Below are 21,182 nucleotides of genomic sequence, written 5' to 3'. Positions count from 1 at the left end.
TCAGGTGCATACTGATGCCAGTCACCATGAACTGGACAAGATTGGCATGAAAGAGTCATTGCATACGCCAGCAGCGGCCTGCGCAGGACCGAGCAGAATGGTGAAAACTACAGCACCTTTAAACTGGAGTTGCTAGCTCTCATCTGGGCCATCAGGGAGAAATGTAAGGATTATCTAGCCGACACGCCGTTTATCATCCGCTCACCTAGATACCACTCGACTAAGAGCCCTGGAACAGAGATGGGTATCCCATCTGGCTAACTTCAGCTACACCGTGTCTTATAGAAGTGGAAAGTCGAACGGTAATGCTGACGCTCTGTCTTGACTACCAATCAATACGCTCTCACAATGACTGATCATTACAGTAAGTTTCTTGTCATGGTACCAGTTAAAGACCTCACTGCCAAGACCACTGCCGAGCTTTTCCTTAAACATGTCGCCAGGCCCTATGGTTATCCAGACTGTATTCTCTCTGATCAAGGCCCTGCCTTTGATTCACAACTGTTCCAGGAACTTTGCTCATATTACGGCTGCCGAAAAACTAGAACCACCGCTTACCATCCACAAGGGAAAGGACTGTGTGAGCGAGCTAATCAAACTATTATTGGAATGTTAAGAAGTCTATCACGGGACGATTAGGCCAAGTGGCCGACCCTATTGCCCGAGATCACTTACCTGTATAATAATACTGAACACTGTTCCATGGGATTTACACCTTATTATCTCATGTTCGGCCGACAGGGCAAACTACCCCAAGACTTGGAGTTGAATTCCCCAGCGACCCTTCCTGAAAATCTTCAAACTGACTGGGTCCGTGAGCATCAACGAAGGATAAAAACAGCTTGAGCCATCGTAGAAAAGAGAGTAGAAATTGTTCACCAGTGTCAAGAGAGGGACTACAATGCACATATCCGGCCTGCGCCTCTAAAAGTAGGAGATACGGTCTGGAGGAAGCGAAATCATCGCTATAACAAACTGGATACCATGTGGGAACCTTTCCCTTACATCGTGATCAGTGTACCGGAAGGTGAGCGATATACTTATGAAGTTTGCCAAGACTCAGGGGGACCGGTCAGTGCCGTGTCTCGTGATCAACTCAAGCACTGTACTGCACAAATTCCTTAGGAAGAACAGGACTTGTCTCTGAAATAAGAGCAGGAAACCCTGGAGGGTGTTCCATTGCATGACCCTGTAGAACTTCTGACATTCATGAGTGGTGCAGTTCCGCTGAACTCGGTACAACGGTCAGACCCAGAACCCATTAAAGAGATGTCCTTGGCACATGGTGATCAGCCTTGTATTGAGCATTCCCAGGTTGGGTGGGAGGTATCTACCCCGGTCATCAGAAGGTGGAACGCAGTACTAGAGGCACCTTACCTCTAAAGTACAGAGACTGAATTAGCCAGATCGGTATATGTACTATAGAGATCGATTCAAGTGAAGAGGCCTGAATTGATCCATAGATAGAGAATCCTGTTAACATAATATTAAAGGCAAATTTCTTTATTGCATGTGGGAAATGTCAGATCCGTGGGGCACGCATCATTGTAGCAAGGTCATATGTGGCACCCCACCAAAAGAACCTTCTCCCATTGTACATTTACTGTGGAGTGCCTTATTTATATTTATACTGTATATATATTTGCACAAGATCTATTGTAATAGTATATATAGATATAAATGCATAAGATGACCTGTATATTATGCCCCTTGTACATTGGTGACAGTGGGGTATGTCGTCAGCCATCCTGTGGCCACAACATGCATTGGTGGCAGTGTATAATCAGGGACTAAGCACCCAGTGAAGCCAGCATGTGTGGAGAATGTGGCACCCCACCATAGCTGCCACGAGCTGTAGTGTGACTTGTGTGCCCCTTCCCCTGCTGAGTGCATCCCAGACTGAACACTAGTAAACTTACAGCAGGGATAGGGCTACCTGTGCTTTGAGTGCTGTGTGTGGCATGGGGACACTGACTAATAAGCAACAGGTGTATTGATCACAGAGAGAGAGAGACGGCTTGTGCAGTGGCAGTTGCAGCCATCTTCAGAGACAGTTGGCAGTTGGGCAGCAGCCATCTTAGAGGTACTCAGAGCAGCAACTTGGAGCAGAGGCAGCTGCTGGTGTGTGACAGGAGTGCTGTACAGCTTATGTAAAGCCAGTTTTGATTCCCGTGACCAGAGATCCTTATGTTATCTGTTACTGACCTCCCGCAGCAGCAGACCCGTCAGAGACACAGTCAGTTTACTAGTGCAAACACCAGACAGTGTTATAGAACCGCCTCAACGCATTTCTGCTGCCAGCCATAATGAATTTGTCCCTGCATCTCATATATGCTCTGTAGTCTTGAGCCATTCTCGGTATAATTGAGCTATCAAGCTGTAACTTCTGAGTCACCATTCCTACTACCTGAACCTTTCCGCATGGCTGCCAGTGATAACGGGAATTGCAGTAAGCTGAGAATCTACTGATTGCATAGCTCCTTTTGCTCTATCAACGGACAGACATAAGTAGAGCAGGATTACCAAGTTGTTATATTGTGACTGGAATTAATTATACCGTTATTCCCACAACACCACTGCAAGCGGATACGGATTCAGAATAGAACTCAATTGTTTCTGTTCAAACTCTTTGGAGATTTATAACTAGAACTAGAACAGAGGGGAGTACCGGACTCTTGTAGTGGGGATTTACTTCTCATCCCATTGATCCCACAATGTCTTCACCCTATGTGCACCAACGATGTAGTAAGAGTACTAAGACTGAGGTGCTGAAGTGTTAGGGGAACCCCTTCCCTTAAGGTACCATCATAAAGCAGTATATATATATTGTGATTGATATTGTTATATGTTAAACTGTTTCCAAAACCATATGAAATATGTCGTTGTGCTAACCTGTTTGCTTGGGTTGCTCTACTTATTGCTGATAAAGAAGGAGAATGAGTTTGAGTTGTTCCAGTAAAATTAAACTATTTTATTTGAGTTATAGCGTAGATTTAGTGAATGTTATTGCAGTATCTTGATTTAATTGCTAAAGTAATCCACGGTTAGTGCGTCCCTGTTGAACGAGGAGTAGGTAATTTACCCACTGTGTCGGGCATGAAGTGTTTATTGTGACCCCCATCCTCATCTCTCTGTGAAGACCGGAACTCAAAGACCCTGCTGGTGAGGGAAGATCAGGTACAATCCTACAAGACCAATTACATACCTGCGTGATACACTGACATTACTTGATATACCAACATATCTATCTATACCTACGACTTACCTACCTGAGTGCGAAATCCACCGTTACATTAATACAGTATATCAGTGACTCCTGTTTGGAAGTATTTCTGGTTCTGTGTGGTTTACAGTAATCTGCTATAACTCCTGTGTGGAATCAGTGATGGTGTTCCTGCGTGTCTTTGCTGTGTAGAATTGTTGGGGAAATAGAACCTCTCTATCTGGACTGCTACCTGCATAGTGTTTCCGCGTCACATTTTACCTCTTGTTCTAGTTTATTATCTATTTCTGTGTGTGGTTAAAAAGAAACCACTACTAGTTATATTTGCTCAGTGTCTGGGTGAGTAAAAGAACCCCATATCCTCACAATATTATTTTATGGCTTGCTATTAGTTTTATATTTAAGATTTATAATAATAAAGAATCCAGGCATGATACCCAATGATGGTTGCTGGATATATTTGGAAGGCAATTTCTATATGTACAACATATGTTCCTATATTCCTCAGAGAGGGCAACCTACTCTCCTTCCATACATCCAGAAAGATAATGTACACAAAACAGCTTCTTATGTATTGTGATGGATTATTTCTTTTATAGTTTAATAATGGATTTAACCCTCTGTATCTTCAGTAAATAATTTTTCTACGCCTGGTTTGTGCAAGTGATATTATTTGTTTTTTTAACCTCTATTCATTTCTTGCAAGCTATTAATACAAATGCATACCCCCAACATCACCCTCCCCAGGGTCACCCGTCACCTGTTTTGAACAAGTTAATTGATAAGAAAGATGTTCCACCATAGGTGATGGCAATCATAAATTAATAGTGAATTCCAGGAGCAGTGTATTGTGTCATGTTGGGAGATATGACATAGGTATGAGCACTGGGTCAGTATTAGGGTACAGCACAGGTGATGGTAATAATACAGTAAGAGGGAAGTGCAGGAGCAGAGCATTGTGTCCTCCTGGAGAGGGTCATGTTGGGAGGTATGACATAGGTATGAGCACTGGGTCAGTATTAGGGTACAGCACAGGTGATGGTAATCATACAGTAAGAGGGAAGAGCAGGAGCAGAGCATTGTGTCCTCCTGGAGAGGGTCATGTTGGGAGGTATGACATAGGTATGAGCACTGGGTCAGTATTAGGGTACAGCACAGGTGATGGTAATCATACAGTAAGAGAGAAGAGCAGGAGCAGAGCATTGTGTCCTCCTGGAGAGGTCATGTTGGGAGGTATGACATAGGTATGAGCACTGGGTCAGTATTAGGGTACAGCACAGGTGATGGTAATAATACAGTAAGAGGGAAGTGCAGGAGCAGAGCATTGTGTCCTCCTGGAGAGGGTCATGTTGGGAGGTATGACATAGGTATGAGCACTGGGTCAGTATTAGGGTACAGCACAGGTGATGGTAATAATACAGTAAGAGGGAAGAGCAGGAGCAGAGCATTGTGTCCTCCTGGAGAGGGTCATGTTGGGAGGTATGACATAGGTATGAGCACTGGGTCAGTATTAGTGTACAGCACAGGTGATGGTAATGATAGTGTAGGAGCTTCCGCAGTTTAGTATATATATATATATTGATTCACGTTTTTCGCATTTATTAAGATATTTACTGTTAATCACAAAATGAGTTGATATGTCCTTAAGAAAAATGTGCAGAGCTGGTCAGAATGTTGTATTTGCTGAATAATCTTGTTTTAAGGCATGACTTGTACAAGACAAATGCAACATTAAATGTATTGGAAATGTATCTAGGACGGACAAAGCAACACCAGATATATCCAAGGCTAATTGAGAAGAATAAAGAAAGAAATCTTTTGAGTTTATGTCCGAAAGACTGATAAACGAAACAATAACCATTTTCAAGGCTGTCCTAGTTGCCACTTCTAACATTGTATAACAATCGATGTATTTTCAAGACATACATGGTGTATTCTGATTGGCTAAATATATTGGCAAGCATAAACCCTTTGTGTTCAAGCTATAAATAATAAAGCCATGACGGCCCCCAAACAGATCAACTATGAACTGCTTAGGTTACACAATGATCCGGTGTCACTTATTCATTCACTGATCTCCAACCGGTTGCTAAGGGAAACAGCATTCTGACTGATGACTGAAGAGCGTTCATAATCAGACCTATTGTTAACATACCCTATCAGTAATCATACAGTAAGAGGGAAGAGCAGGAGCAGAGCATTGTGTCCTCCTGGAGAGGTCATGTTGGGAGGTATGATATAGGTATGAGCACTGGGTCAGTATTAGGGTACAGCACAGGTGATGGCAATAATACAGTAATAGGGAAGAGCAGGAGCATAGTATTGTGTCATCCTGGAGAGATTATGTTGGGAGGTATGACATAGGTATGAGCAGTGGGTCAGTATTAGGGTACAGTACAGGTGATGGTAATCATACAGTAAGAGGGAAGAGCAGGAGCAGAGCATTGTGTCCTCCTGGAGAGGTCATGTTGGGAGGTATGACATAGGTATGATCACTGGGTCAGTATTGGCGTATAGCACAGGTGATCGCAATCATAAATTAATAGGGAATTCCAGGAGCAGAGCATTGTTTCCTCCTGGAGAGGTCATGTTGGGAGGTATGACATAGGTATGAGCACTGGGTCAGTATTAGGGTACAGCACAGGTGATGGTAATTATACAGTAAGTGGTAAGAGCAGGAGCAGAGCATTGTGTCCTCCTGGAGAGGGTCATGTTGGAAGGTATGACATAGGTATGAGCACTGGGTAAGTATTAGGGTACATCACAGGTGATGGTAATCATACAGTAAGAGGGAAGTGCAAAAGCAGAGCATTGTGTCCTCCTGGGGAGGTGCATGTTGGAAGGTATGACATAGGTATGAGCACTGGGTAAGTATTAGGGTACAGCACAGGTGATAGTAATCATACAGTAAGAGGGAAGTGCAGGAGCAGAGCATTGTGTCCTCCTGGAGAGGGTCATGTTGGGAGGTATGATATATGTATGAGTAGTGGGTCAGTATTAGGGTACAGCACAGGTGATGGTAATCATACAGTAAGAGGGAAGACCAGAAGCAGAGCAATATGTCCTCCTGGAGAGGTCATGTTGGGAGGTATGACATAGGTATGAGCACTGGGTCAGTATTAGGGTACAACACATGTGATGGTAATCATACAGTAAGAGGGAAGAGCAGGAGCAGAGCATTGTGTCCTCCTGGAGAGGTCATGTTGAGAGGTATGACATAGGTATGATCACTGGGTCAGTATTAGGGTACAGCACAGGTGATGGTAATCATACAGTAAGAGGGAAAAGCAGGAGCAGAGCATTGTGTCCTCCTGGAGAGGTCATGTTGGGAGGTATGACATAGGTATGAGCACTGGGTCAGTATTAGGGTACAGCACAGGTGATGGTAATCATACAGTAAAAGGGAGGTGCAGGAGCAGAGCATTGTGTCTTCCTGTAGAGGTCATTTTGGGAGGTATGACATAGGTATGAGCACTGGGTCACTATTAGGGTACAGCACAGGTGATGGTAATCATACAGTAAGAGGGAAGACCAGGAGCAGAGCAATATGTCCTCCTGGAGAGGTCATGTTGGGAGGTATGACATAGGTATGAGCACTGGGTCAGTATTAGGGTACAGCACAGGTGATGGTAATCATACAGTAAGAGGGAAGAGCAGGAGCAGAGCATTGTGTCCTCCTGGAGAGGTCATGTTGAGAGGTATGACATAGGTATGATCACTGGGTCAGTATTAGGGTACAGCACAGGTGATGGTAATCATACAGTAAGAGGGAAGAGCAGGAGCAGAGCATTGTGTCCTCCTGGACAGGTTATGTTGGGAGGTATGACATAGGTATGAGCACTGGGTCAGTATTAGGGTGCAGCACAGGTGATGGTAATCATACAGTAAGAAGGAAGAGCAGGAGCAGAGCATTGTGTCCTCCTGGAGGGGTCATGTTGGAAGGTATGACATAGGTATGAGCACTGGGTCAGTATTAGGGTACAGCACAGGTGATGGTAATCATACAGTAAGAAGGAAGAGCAGGAGCAGAGCATTGTGTCCTCCTGGAGAGATCATGTTAGGAGGTATGACATAGGTATGAGCACTGGGTCAGTATTGGGGTACAGCACAGGTGATGGTAATCATACAGTAACAGGGAAGAGCAGGAGCAGAGCATTGTGTCCTCCTTGAGAGGTCATGTTGGGAGGTATGACATAGGTATGAGCACTGGGTCAGTATTAGGATACAGCACAGGTGATGGTAATTATACAGTAAGAGGGAAGAGCATGAGCAGAGCACTGTGTCCTCCTGGAGAGGTCATGTTGGGAGGTATGACATAGGTATGAGCACTGGGTCAGTATTAGGGTACAGCACAGATGATGGTAATCATACAGTAAGAGGGAAGAGCAGGAGCAGAGCATTGTGTCCTCCTGGAGAGGTTATGTTGGGAGGTATGACATAGGTATGAGCACTGGGTCAGTATTAGGGTACAGCACAGGTGATGGTAATCATACAGTAAGAGGGAAGTGCAGGAGCAGAGCATTGTGTCCTCCTGGAGAGGTCATGTTGGGAGGTATGACATAGGTATGAGCACTGGGTCAGTATTAGGGTACAGCACAGGTGATGGTAATCATACAGTAAAAGGGAAGTGCAGGAGCAGAGCATTGTGTACTCCTGGAGAGGTTATGTTGGGAGGTATGACATAGGTATGAGCACTGGGTCAGTATTAGGGTACAGCACAGGTGATGGTAATCATACAGTAAGAGGGAAGAGCAGGAGCAGAGCATTGTGTCCTCCTGGAGAGGGCCATGTTGAGAGGTATGACATAGGTATGAGCACTGGGTCAGTATTAGGGTACAGCACAGGTGATGGTAATCATACAGTACGAGGGAAGAGCAGGAGCAGAGCATTGTGTCCTCCTGGAGAGGTCATGTTGGGAGGTATGACATAGGTATGAGCACTGGGTCAGTATTGGGGTACAGCACAGGTGATGGTAATCATACAGTAAGAGGGAAGAGCAGGAGCAGAGCATTGAGTCCTCCTGGAGAGGTCATGTTGGGAGGTATGACATAGGTATGAGCACTGGGTCAGTATTAGGGTACAGCACAGGTGATGGTAATCATACAGTAAGAGGGAAGAGCAGGAGCAGAGCATTGAGTCCTCCTGGAGAGGTCATGTTGGGAGGTATGACATAGGTATGAGCACTGGGTCAGTATTAGGGTACAGCACAGGTGATGGTAATCATACAGTAAGAGGGAAGAGCAGGAGCAGAGCATTGTGTCCTCCTGGAGAGGGTCATGTTGGGAGGTATGACATAGGTATGAGCACTGGGTCAGTATTAGGGTACAGCACAGGTGATGGTAATCATACAGTAAGAGGGAAGAGCAGGAGCAGAGCATTGTGTCCTCCTGGAGAGGGTCATGTTGAGAGGTATGACATAGGAATGAGCACTGGGTCAGTATTAGTGTACAGCACAGGTGATGGTAATCATACAGAAATAGGGAAGAGCAGGAGCAGAGCATTGTGTCCTCCTGGAGAGGTCATGTTGAGAGGTATGACATAGGTATGAGCACTGGGTCAGTATTAGGGTACAGCACAGGAGATGGCAATCATACAGTAAGAGGGAAGAGCAGGAGCAGAGCATTGTGTCCTCCTGGAGAGGTCATGTTGGGAGGTATGACATAGGTATAAGCACTGGGTCAGTATTAGGGTACAGCACAGGTGATGGTAATCATACAGTAAGAGGGAAGAGCAGGAGCAGAGCATTGTGTCCTCCTGGAGAGGTCATGTTGGGAGGTATGACATAGGTATGAGCACTGGGTCAGTATTAGGGTACAGCACAGGTGATGGTAATCATACAGTAAGAGGGAAGTGCAGGAGCAGAGCATTGTGTCCTCCTGGAGAGGTTATGTTGGGAGGTATGACATAGGTATGAGCACTGGGTCAGTATTAGGGTACAGCACAGGTGATGGTAATCATACAGTAAGAGGGAAGAGCAGGAGCAGAGCATTGTGTCCTCCTGGAGAGGTCATGTTGGGAGGTATGACATAGGTATGAGCACTGGGTCAGTATTGGGGTACAGCACAGGTGATGGTAATCATACAGTAAGAGGGAAGTGCAGGAGCAGAGCATTGTGTCCTCCTGGAGAGGGCCATGTTGAGAGGTATGACATAGGTATGAGCACTGGGTCAGTATTAGGGTACAGCACAGGTGATGGTAATCATACAGTAAGAGGGAAGAGCAGGAGCAGAGCATTGTGTCCTCCTGGAGAGGTCATTTTGGGAGGTATGACATAGGTATGAGCACTGGGTCAGTATTGGGGTACAGCACAGGTGATGGTAATCATACAGTAAGAGGGAAGAGCAGGAGCAGAGCATTGTGTCCTCCTGGAGAGGTCATGTTGAGAGGTATGACATAGGTATGAGTACAGGGTCAGTATTAGGGTACAGCACAGGTGATGGTAATCATACAGTAAGAGGGAAGAGCAGGAGCAGAGTATTGTGTCCTCCTGGAGAGGTCATGTTGGGAGGTATGACATAGGTATGAGCACTGGGTCAGTATTAGGGTACAGCACAGGTGATGGTAATCATACAGTAAGAAGGAAGAGCAGGAGCAGAGCATTGTGTCCTCCTGGAGAGGTCATGTTGGGAGGTATGACATAGGTATGAGCACTGGGTCAGTATTAGGGTACAGCAGAGGTGATGGTAATCATACAGTAAGAGGGAAGTGCAGGAGCAGAGCATTGTGTCCTCCTGGAGAGGTCATGTTGGGAGGTATGACATAGATATGAGCACTGGGTCAGTATTAGGGTACAGCACAGGGGATGGTAATCATACAGTAAGAGGGAAGAGCAGGAGCAGAGCATTGTGTCCTCCTGGAAAGGTCATGTTGAGAGGTATGACATAGGTATGAGCACTGGGTCAGTATTAGGGTACAGCACAGGTGATGGTAATCATACAGTAAGAGGGAAGTGCAGGAGCAGAGCATTGTGTCCTCCTGGAGAGGTCATGTTGGGAGGTATGACATAAGTGTGAGCACTGGGTCAGTATTGGGGTACAGCACAGGTGATGGTAATTATACAGTAAGAGGGAAGAGCAGGAGCAGAGCATTGTGTCCTGGAGAGGGTCATGTTGGGAGGTATGACATAGGTATGAGCACTGGGTCAGTATTGGGGTACAGCACAGGTGATGGTAATTATTCAGTAAGAGGGAAGAGCAGGAGCAGAGCATTGTGTCCTCCTGGAGAGGTCATGTTGGGAGGTATGACAGAGGTATGAGCACTGAGTCAGTATTAGGGTACAGCACAGGTGATGGCAATCATACAGTAAGAGGGAAGAGCAGGAGCAGAGCATTGTGTCCTCCTGAAGAGGGTCATGTTGGGAGGTATGACATAGGTATGAGCACTGGGTCAGTATTGGGGTACAGCACAGGTGATGGTTATCATACAGTAAGAGGGAAGAGCAGGAGCAGAGCATTGTGTCCTCCTGGAGAGGTCATGTTGAGAGGTATGACATAGGTATGAGCACTGGGTCAGTATTAGGGTACAGCACAGGTGATGACAATCATACAGTAAGAGGGAAGAGCAGGAGCAGAGCATTGTGTCCTCCTGGAGAGGGTCATGTTGGATTGTATGACATAGGTATGAGCACTGGGTCAGTATTGGGGTACAGCACAGGTGATGGTAATCATACAGTAAGAGGGAAGAGCAGGAGCAGAGCATTGTGTCCTCCTGGAGAGGTCATGTTGAGAGGTATGACATAGGTATGAGCACTGGGTCAGTATTAGGGTACAGCACAGGTGATGGCAATCATACAGTAAGAGGGAAGAGCAGGAGCAGTGCATTGTGTCCTCCTGGAGAGGTCATGTTGGGAGGTATGACATAGGTATGAGCAATGGGTCAGTATTAGGGTACATCACAGGTGATGGTAATCATACAGTAAGAGGGAAGAGCAGGAGCAGAGCATTGTGTCCTCCTGGAGAGGTCATGTTGGGAGGTATGACATAGGTATGAGCGCTGGGTCAGTATTAGGGTACAGCACAGGTGATGGTAATCATACAGTGAGAGGGAAGAGCAGGAGCAGAGCATTGTGTCCTCCTGGAGAGGTTATGTTGGGAGGTATGACATAGGTATGAGCGCTGGGTCAGTATTAGGGTACAGCACAGGTGATGGTAATCATACAGTAAGAGGGAAGAGCAGGAGCAGAGCATTGTGTCCTCCTGGAGAGGTCATGTTGGGAGGTATGACATAGGTATGAGCACTGGGTCAGTATTAGTGTACAGCACAGGAGATGGTAATCATACAGTAAGAGGGAAGAGCAGGAGCAGAGCATTGTGTCCTCCTGGAGAGGTCATGTTGGGAGGTATGACATAGCTATGAGCACTGGGTCAGTATTGTGGTACAGCACAGGTGATGGTAATCGTACAGTAAGAGGGAAGAGCAGGAGCAGAGCATGGTGTCCTCCTGGAGAGGTCATGTTGGGAGGTATGACATAGGTATGAGCACTGGGTCAGTATTAGTGTACAGCACAGGTGATGGTAATCATACAGTAAGAGGGAAGAGCAGGAGCAGAGCATTGTGTCCTCCTGGAGAGAGGCATGTTGGGAGGTATGACATAGCTATGAGCACTGGGTCAGTATTAGGGTACAGCACAGGTGATGGTAATCATACAATAAGAGGGAAGAGCAGGAGCAGAGCATTGTGTCCTCCTGGAGAGGGTCATGTTGGGAGGTATGACATAGGTATGAGCACTGGGTCAGTATTAGGGTACAGCACAGGTGATGGTAATCATACAGTAAAAGGGAAGAGCAGGAGCAGAGCATTGTGTCCTCCTGGAGAGGTCATGTTGGGAGGTATGCAAATGTGATTTCCCAAATGCTAAACAGCATCTCCCGGTAATGTTTTCTATTAATATTTGCCTCTTCTGCTCCTCCCAAGGCAGACCAACAGGTGGAGATTATGAAGAAGGTGGCTCACCTGGTGGGGAAACGCCTGACCAGTTGTATGCAGGGTCAGACAGGCTCGGACATGGACAAGAGGCTGGTGAGCTGGTTCTCACTAATAAGACTTTGGGGGTGATTCAGACCTGATCACTGGGCTGCTAAGTTTGTTGTGCTGTGTTCAGATAGTCGCTTTGTTGAGCTGCACTCAGGGGAGTGTATATTCTCTGTGCGACGGTGCGATCCCATGTGTACGCTGAGCTGCTAAGAAACCCCTCAGACAGCGGACAGCTGCAAATCCGCTCCCACCTCACTCACCATTGAATGATTTTCCCAGCGTGTGCAGTGTGCGCAGCCCAGGACTTACTCCTCCAGTGCAATGAGAACGGGGAGATCGGGGCCGGAGCTGATGTCACACACCCTCCCTGAAAACACTTGGGAACTCCCAGAAAACGGTCAGTTACCACCCACGAAGTCCTCTTCCTGTGAATCAACATGCGAATGGCTGTGCTGTCCGACGATGCCTGTTGTTTGCCGACGTGGTGTATACGCATGCGCAGTTTATCGCTGATCGCCCGATTTACGGAAACGCACAGCAGCGATCAGGTCTGAATCATCTAATCTGATTTGCAGCAGTTCTGGAATGACAGTTATGTTTTTATTGGACTCATGAGTTGAAGAATGTGTCCTTAATGTCAATGAATTCCTTGTATTTGGAAATACATGAGCCATAGAGATCTCTATCTTTGCAGAAGAAACTTGCCTTGATGTCTCTGTCAATGGCCATGGCTGACTGCATGAAGGATATGGAGAGCGAGTCAAGTCTGAGGTGAGACAAACTCCCTGATATAAATTGCTCCACCTGTTTTCTATCCAGCCCAAGATACACATATCATAAAGACCATCTACAGGGTGATTCTGAGTCTGATGCATCTGCCAAATTTCAACTGACTCTGCAGGCGTTTGATCAGAAAACATGGTGTGGGCTTGTGTGGTACAATGCGTCTGAAGTAGCAAGTAGGTGCGTCCATGTTGCATCTTGTGTGAGCGGAGACTAATGTGAAGTAGACATTTCTGGGTGGTGAGTATAAAACCGCACAGTGTCATTGGAGCATCACTGGCGTACATGGTGACTTCAGTGCTCAGACGCAGGTGGGAAGCCTGTACCAGAAGAATGTCTTGCACACAGCACAGGGCTGGTGCAAGCTCAGATAATAATGATGAACACACATGAAGCGCAGGACACAGGAAATCTCACAGACAGATAGTTATATTAGCATATCTTAGTCTGCAAGCTGCTGTGATGGATGCAAATTCAGACGCAACTGTGTCCGACTCAGAATCAGAACCTATCTTTTTAGCCAACTATGATCTCACAAACCAAGGCCCATCTTGTTCCTACTACTCATGAAGACACAAGTGACGGTTACTGTACGTGCACCTACTTTATATAAGCCTATTTCATGCAGAAAGTTTGCATATGTGTTAATAGCTGGCTGTAAGTGGGTCTCGGTTATATGAACATATACATACAGAAGTAGTCATGGTGTCAATGGTGTGGACAGGAGAGTGATGACATTTTTATAATGTTATTTAAATCATTGTAATAGTGTCTGCATTATAACTAAACATGGTCATAAAATATTTTGTTTAAAGTTATAATACTGTAAATAACATTACAATATTGGGCCTAATTCTTAGTTGATCGCAGCTGCAATTTTGTTAGCAATTGGGCAAAACCATTTGCACTGCAGGGAGGGCAGATATAACGTGCAGAGAGAGTTTGATTTGGGTGGGGTGTGTTCAAACTGAAATCTAGATTGCAGTGAAAAAATAAAGCAGCCAGTATTTACCCTGCACAGAAACAAAATAACCCACCCAAATCTAACTCTCTCTGCAAATGTTAAATCTGCCCCCCTCCAGTGCACATATTTTTGCCCATTTGCTAACAAACTTGCTGCTGAGATCAACTCAGAATTACCCCCATTGTTAGCATTGTCCCATCTATATCATTCTGTCGATATACTGACTGTGGAAAGAATGACTATCAATGCAGTACCAACTTCCCAACGTGAATAGATCAGCAAGGGATGGAGAAAATACAGTAGATCTAAAATATCATCTCTGGTGCATGGTGGCCCATAGACTACCTACATGATGGCCTATAGCCTACATGACAGCCCATATCCTACATGGTGACCCATAACCTACCTACATGGTGGCCTATAGCCTACATGGTGGCCCATATCCTACATGGCAGCCCATAACCTACCTACATGATGGCGTATAGCCTACATGGTGGCCCATATCCTACATGGTGACCCATAACCTACCTACATGATGGCCTATAGCCTACATGGTGACCCATATCCTACATGGTGACCCATAACCTACCTACATGATGGCCTATAGCCTACATGGTGACCCATATCCTACATGGCAACCCATATCCTACATGGCGGCCCATAACCTACACGGTGACCCAAAACCTACCTACATGATGGCCTATAGCCTACATGGCAGCCCATATCCTACATGGTGACCCATAACCTACCTACATAATGGCCTATAGCCTACATGGTGGCCCATATCCTACATGGCAGCCCATAACCTACCTACATGATGGCGTATAGCCTACATGGCAGCCCATATCCTACATGGCGGCCCATAAACTACCTACATGATGACCTATAGCCTACATGGTGGCCCATATCTTACATGACAACCCATAACCTACCTACATGATGGCATATAGCTGACATGGTGACTCATATCTTACATGGTGGTACATACGCTACCTACATGGTGACCCATATCCTACATGGTGACCCATAACCTACCTACATGATGGCCTATAGCCTACATGGTGACTCATATCTTACATGGTGGTACATATCCTACCTACATGATGGCCTATAGCCTACATGTTGAACCATATCCTACATGGAGGCACATATTCTGTAGGGCGATTCATATCTTATGGGGTAATCCATATCCTACATGGCGGCCCATATTCTACATGGTGACCCATAACCTACCTACGTGATGGCCTATAGCCTACATGGTGACCCATATCCTACATGGCAGCCCATAACCTACCTACATGATGGCCTATAGCCTATATGGCGACCCATATCCTACATGGTGGTACATATCCTACCTACATGATGGCCTATAGCCTACGTGGCAGCCCATATCCTACATGGTGACCCATAGCCTACCTACATGATGGCCTATAGCCTACATGGTGGCCCATATCCTACATGACGACCCATATCCTACATGGCGGCCCATAAACTACCTACATGATGGCCTATAGCCTACATGGTGACTCATATCTTACATGGTGGTACATATCCTACGTACATTATGGCCTATAGCCTACATGGTGACCCATATCCTACATGGTGACTCATATCTTAGATGGTGGTCCATATCCTACCTACATGATGGCTTATAGCCTACATGTTGAAACATATCCTACATGGAGGCACATATTCTGTAGGGCGATTCATATCCTATGTGGTAATCCATATCCTACATGGCGGCCCATATTCTACATGGTGACCCATAACCTACCTACAGTACATGATGGCCTATAGCCTACATGGCGGCCCATATCCTACATGGCAACCCATAACCTACCTACATGATGGCATATAGCCTACATGGTGACTCATATCTTACATGGTGGTACATATCCTACCTACATGGTGGCCTATAGCCTACCTACATGGTGGCCTATAGCCTACATGGTGGCCCATATCCTACATGGCAGCCCATAACCTACCTACATGATGGCGTATAGCCTACATGGTGGCCCATATCCTACATGGTGACCCATAACCTACCTACATGATGGCCTATAGCCTACATGGTGACCCATATCCTACATGGCGGCCCATATTATACAGGGTGATTCATATACTATGTGGTAATCCATATCCTACATGGCAACCCATAACCTACCTACATGATGGCATATAGCCTACATGGTGACTTATATCTTACATGGTGGTACATAACCTACCTACATGATGGCCTATAGCCTACATGGTGACCCATATCCTACATGGCAGCCCATTTCCTACATGCATGATGGCCTATAGCCTACATGGTGACCCATATCCTACATGGTGACCCATAACCTACCTACATAATGGCCTATAGCCTACATGGTGACCCATATCCTATATGGTGGCCCATATTCGACAGGGCGATTCATATCCTATGTGGTAATCCATATCCTACATGGTGACCTATACCCTACCTACATGATGGCCTAGAACCTACATGGTGACCCATATCCTACATGGGGGCCCATATTCTACATGGTGGCCCATATCCTATATGGTGGTACATATCCTACCTACAGGTCATGCAATGCAGCATGCTGTATGGTTGGTCGGTCTGTGACTAATTGCAGCCAGCAATTGCTTCAGTCATCATTCATTCCATTAGCTGAGCTTCCTGAGCTGAGAGCAAAGCAATAAAGCAAGTAACGGTGCATCTGGACAAATCATGCTGCAATACAAGGGGGGAAAATACATTTATGTTTTTATATGCAGGGTAAGTACTGGCTGCTTCTGCATGTAGCCCACAGATGCTGGACTACTTTATTCTTACCCTGCAGTTTAGATTCGGTTTAGACCCAGCCCACACTGATCTAACTGTCTGTGCGCAGGTTATATCTGCTCCACCTGCTGTGTCACATGGTTAGTTACTCTGCTCCCAGCTCAGAACCTGCCTTGTGTGTGTGTGTGTGTGTGTGTCTGTCTGTGTGTGTGTGTGTGTGTGTGTGTGTCTGTCTGTGTGTGTGTGTGTGTGTGTGTGTGTGTGTGTGTGAGTCTGTGTGTCTGTTTGTGTGTCTGGGTGTGTGTGTGTGTGTGTGTGTGTGTGTGTGTGTAGGGTATCCAGATGATAGGTCAACACCAATTAGTCGACATGGTTAAAAGGTCAACATGACAATTGTCTACACATGAAAAGGTCGACATGGGTTTTGAGGATTTTTTTTTTTTTTTTCATTTTTAGGACTTTTAATACTTTACCATTCACGTGGACTACACCTGGGAATAGAAACCTGTCCCGAGGAAAGCGAAGCGTGGGGACACAAGCACTAATGGGGGTCCAACGTGCTGAAGGAACATATTGACACCAAAAATAGGATTTTAATTACCTACGGGTAAATCCTTTTCTCGTAGTCCGTAGAGGATGCTGGGATCCACATTAGTACCATGGGGTATAGACGGGTCCCTTGGGAGCCATGGGCACTTTAAGAGTTTAACAGTGTGGGCTGGCTCCTCCCTCTATGCCCCTCCTACCAGACTCAGTCTAGAAACTGTGCCCGAGGAGACGGACATCTTCGAGAGAAGGATTTTACACAGATAGTGGTGAGATTCACACCAGCTCACACATACAAGGCAAACCAAGCTAACCAGCCTGAAACAATTCAGCAACGACTGAACCAACAATACTTAACCAAGTAACAAATGCAGGAAAACGAAGCGCTGGGCAGGTGCCCAGCATCCTCTACAGACTATGAGAAAAGGATTTACCGGTAGGTAATTAAAGTCCTATTTTCTCTTACGTCCTAGAGGATGCTGGGGTCCATATTAGTACCATGGGGATGTACCAAAGCTTCCAGATCAGGAGGGAGAGCGCGGAGGCTCCTGCAGCACCGATTGACCAAACTTAAGGTCCTCAGAGGCCAAAGTATCGAACTTGTAGAACTTAGCAAACGTGTTCGACCCTGACCAAGTAGCTGCTCGGCAAAGTTATAAAGCCGAGACACCCCGGGCAGCTGCCCAGGAAGAACCCACCTTACGAGTAGAGTGGGCCTTAACAGACGTAGGACACAGCAATCCTGCTGTAGAATACACATGCTGGATAGTGAACCTGATCCAGCGAGAAATCATCTGCTTAGAAGCAGGACACCAAACCTTGTTGGGATCACAAAGGACAAACAGAGCGTCCGACTTTCTGTGACGAGAAGTTCTCTTAACATAAATCTTCAAAGCCCTCACAACATCCAAGGACTTTGAGGTAACTGAGGCGTCAGTAGCCGCTGGCACCACAATAGGTTGGTTGATATGAAAAGCCAACACAACCTTCCGAAGAAATTGCTGACGCGTCCTGAGCTCAGCTCTATCTTCATGGAAAATCATGTAGGGGCTCTTGCAGGACAATGCCCCCAATTCTGACACACGTCTAGCAGATGCTAATGCCCATAGTGTGACCGCCTTCCAAGTAAGAAACTTGACATCTACCTCCTGTAAAGGTTCGAACCAATCCGACTGCAGGAACTGCAGCACCACATTAAGATCCCAAGGTGCCGTAGGGGGCACAAAGGGAGGCTGGATGTGCAGAACCCCTTTCAAGAAAGTCTGAACCTCAGGGAGGGCAGCCAATTGTTTCTGGACAAAAATGGATAGGGCCGAAATCTGGACTTTTATGAAGCCCAAACGCAGGCCCACATCCACACCTGCTTGCAGGAAGAGGAGAAACCTCCCAAGTTGAAACTCCACCGTAGGAAACTTCTTGGATTCAGACCAAGACACGTACTTTTTCCAAATTCGATGGTAGTGTTTAGACGTTACTCCTTTCCTAGCCTGTATCAGGGTAGGAATAACCTTGTTCGGAATGCCTTTCTGAGCTAAGATCTGGCGTTCAACCTCCATGCCCTCAAACGTAGCCATGGTAAGTCTTGATAAGCAAACGGCCCCTGTTACAGAAGGTCCTCGTGAAGAGGAAGAGGCCTCGGATCTTCCAGCAGTAGCTCCAGAAGATCCGCGTACCAAGCCCTTCTCGGCCAGTCCACAGCAATGAGGATCGCCTAAATGCTTGTTCTCTTTATTAGTTTGGAAATCCTTGGGATGAGTGGAAGTGGAGGGAACACATACACTGACTTGAACACCCACGGAGTCACCAGGGCATCCACCACCACTGCCTGTGGGTCTCTCAACCTGGAACAGTACCTCTGAAGCTTCTTGATGAGGCGGGATACTATCATGCTATTTGAGGTATGCCCCAAAGACCTGTCACCTCTGTGAACACCTCTGGGTGGAGGCCCCACTCTCCTGGATGGAGATTTTGTTTGCTGAGGAAGTCCACTTCCCAGTTGTCCACTCACAGAATGAAGATTGCAGACAGCGCCACTGCATGCTTTTCTGCCCAGAAGATGATTCTTTTTACCTCTGACATTGCAGCCCTGCTCTTCGTTCCGCCTTGTCGGTTTATGTAGGCCACCGTCGTTACATTGTCCAACTGAACCTGAATTGCCTGATCTTTTAGAAGATGTGCCACTTGTAGAAGACCTTTGTACACGGCCCTTAGTTCCAGAATGTTTATCGGAAGGATGGATTCCAGACTTGACCACCATCCTTGAAAGTTTTCCCCCTGGGTGACTGCTCCCCAATCTCTGAGACTTGCATCCGTGGTTAGAATGATCCAATTCTGAATCCTGAACCTGCAGCCCTCTAGTAGGTGAGAAGTTTGCAACCAGCAGAGGAGCGAGATTCTGGCTTTCGGCGACAGACATATCTTCTAGCGCATGGGAAGATGAGATCCCGACTATTTGTCCAGGAGATCCAGTTGGAAGGACCGTGCATGAAATCTTCCGTACTGCAGAGCCTCGTAGGAGGCAACCATCTTCCCCAGAAGGCGAATGCACTGATAAACCGACACCCGCGCTTCAGGACATCCCAGACCATTGTTTGTATCACGAACGCTTTCTCCACTGGCAGAAACACCCTCTGTACTTCAGTGTCGAGGATCATCCCCAGAGAAGGACAGTCTCCTTGTCGGCTCCAAATGCGACTTTGGAAGATTCAGGATCCATCTATGATCCTGGAGTAGTTGAGTTGAGAGAGCAATGCTCTGTAACAGGTTCTCCCTGGAAGACACTTTAATCAGCAGATCGTCTAGATAAGGAATTATGTTCACACACAGCTTGCAGAGGAGGAGCATCATCTCCGCCATGACCTTGGTGAACACCCTCGGTGCCATGGAGAGGAGTACCGGCAGTGCCTGGAACTGATAGTGACAGTCCAGCAGGGCAAATCTTAGATGAACCTGGTGAGGTGGCCAGATCAGAATGTGAAGGTACGCATCCTTGATATCTAGGGATACTAAAAATTCCTCCTCCTCCAGACCTGAGGTCACCGCTCTCAGAGACTCCATCTTGAATTTGAATTCCCTCAAATAAGGGTTCAATGACTTTAGGTTCAATATTGGCCTGACCGAACCATCCGGTTTTGGTACCACAAACAGGTTTGAGTAATAACCCTTGTTTGTGAGGTGAGGTGGAAATGGAACAATGACATTTGACTTTAGCAACTTTTGAATTGGCTTCCTGTAGGATAGCACTTTCTGTCAGCGAAGCTGGTAAGACTGATTTGAAGAATCTGTGAGGTGGAAGTTCTTGAAACTCCAGTCTGTACCCCTGGGTAACAATATCTGGTACCCAGAGGTCCAGGCATGATGATGCCCAGAAATGACTGAAATTTCTTAGTCTTGCTCCCACCTGCCCGATCACCAGGCTGGGAGGTCCACCGTCATGCCGAGGATTTTGAGGAAGCAGAACCAGGTTTTCTGGATTTCCCTCGACCTCCTCTATAGAAAGTGAAAAGGGGTTTGGACTTTTTTTTAACTTTCGCGGTCCGAAAGGTCTGCATTGTAGACGTAGGATAAGATTTCCTAGTCGGCGGTGTTGCTGAGGGAAGAAAGGTTGACTTACCAGCAGTTGCCGTGGAGATCCACGCATCTAATGCTCCCCCAAACAGAGCCTGACCTGTGAAGGGTAGGTTCTCCACACTTTTCTTGGATTCTGCATCCGCAGACCATTGGCGCAGCCAGAGTCCTCTGCATGCCGAGACAGCCATGGAAGAAGCCCTCGCATTAAGATGACCAAGGTCCTTCATGGCCTCCACCATGAAATCTGCAGACTCCTGTATGTGATGTAAAAACAATTCAATGTCACTTCTATCCATAGAATCTAATTCCTCTAGTAATGTGCCTGACCACTTTACTATGGCTTTAGAAATCCA

General features: G+C 46.4%; 1 protein-coding gene across 4 annotated transcripts in view; it reads left to right on the top strand.

Moving 5' to 3' along the window:
* SH3BP1 (SH3 domain binding protein 1) overlaps positions 1-21,182 on the top strand; it is a 799,734-nt gene that overhangs the window by 207,734 nt on the left and 570,818 nt on the right. For all 4 annotated transcript variants that reach the window (XM_063941456.1, XM_063941455.1, XM_063941457.1 and 1 more), the window contains 2 exons: positions 12,137-12,241; positions 12,891-12,967. In XM_063941456.1, the coding sequence (XP_063797526.1) occupies positions 12,137-12,241; positions 12,891-12,967 (182 nt within the window). The remainder of the gene's footprint in view (positions 1-12,136; positions 12,242-12,890; positions 12,968-21,182) is intronic.

Source organism: Pseudophryne corroboree, chromosome 9 (assembly GCF_028390025.1).
Source record: "Pseudophryne corroboree isolate aPseCor3 chromosome 9, aPseCor3.hap2, whole genome shotgun sequence".
In the NCBI taxonomy this organism is placed as follows: Eukaryota; Metazoa; Chordata; class Amphibia; order Anura; family Myobatrachidae; genus Pseudophryne; species Pseudophryne corroboree.
This window is presented reverse-complemented; position numbering and strand designations above follow the sequence as displayed.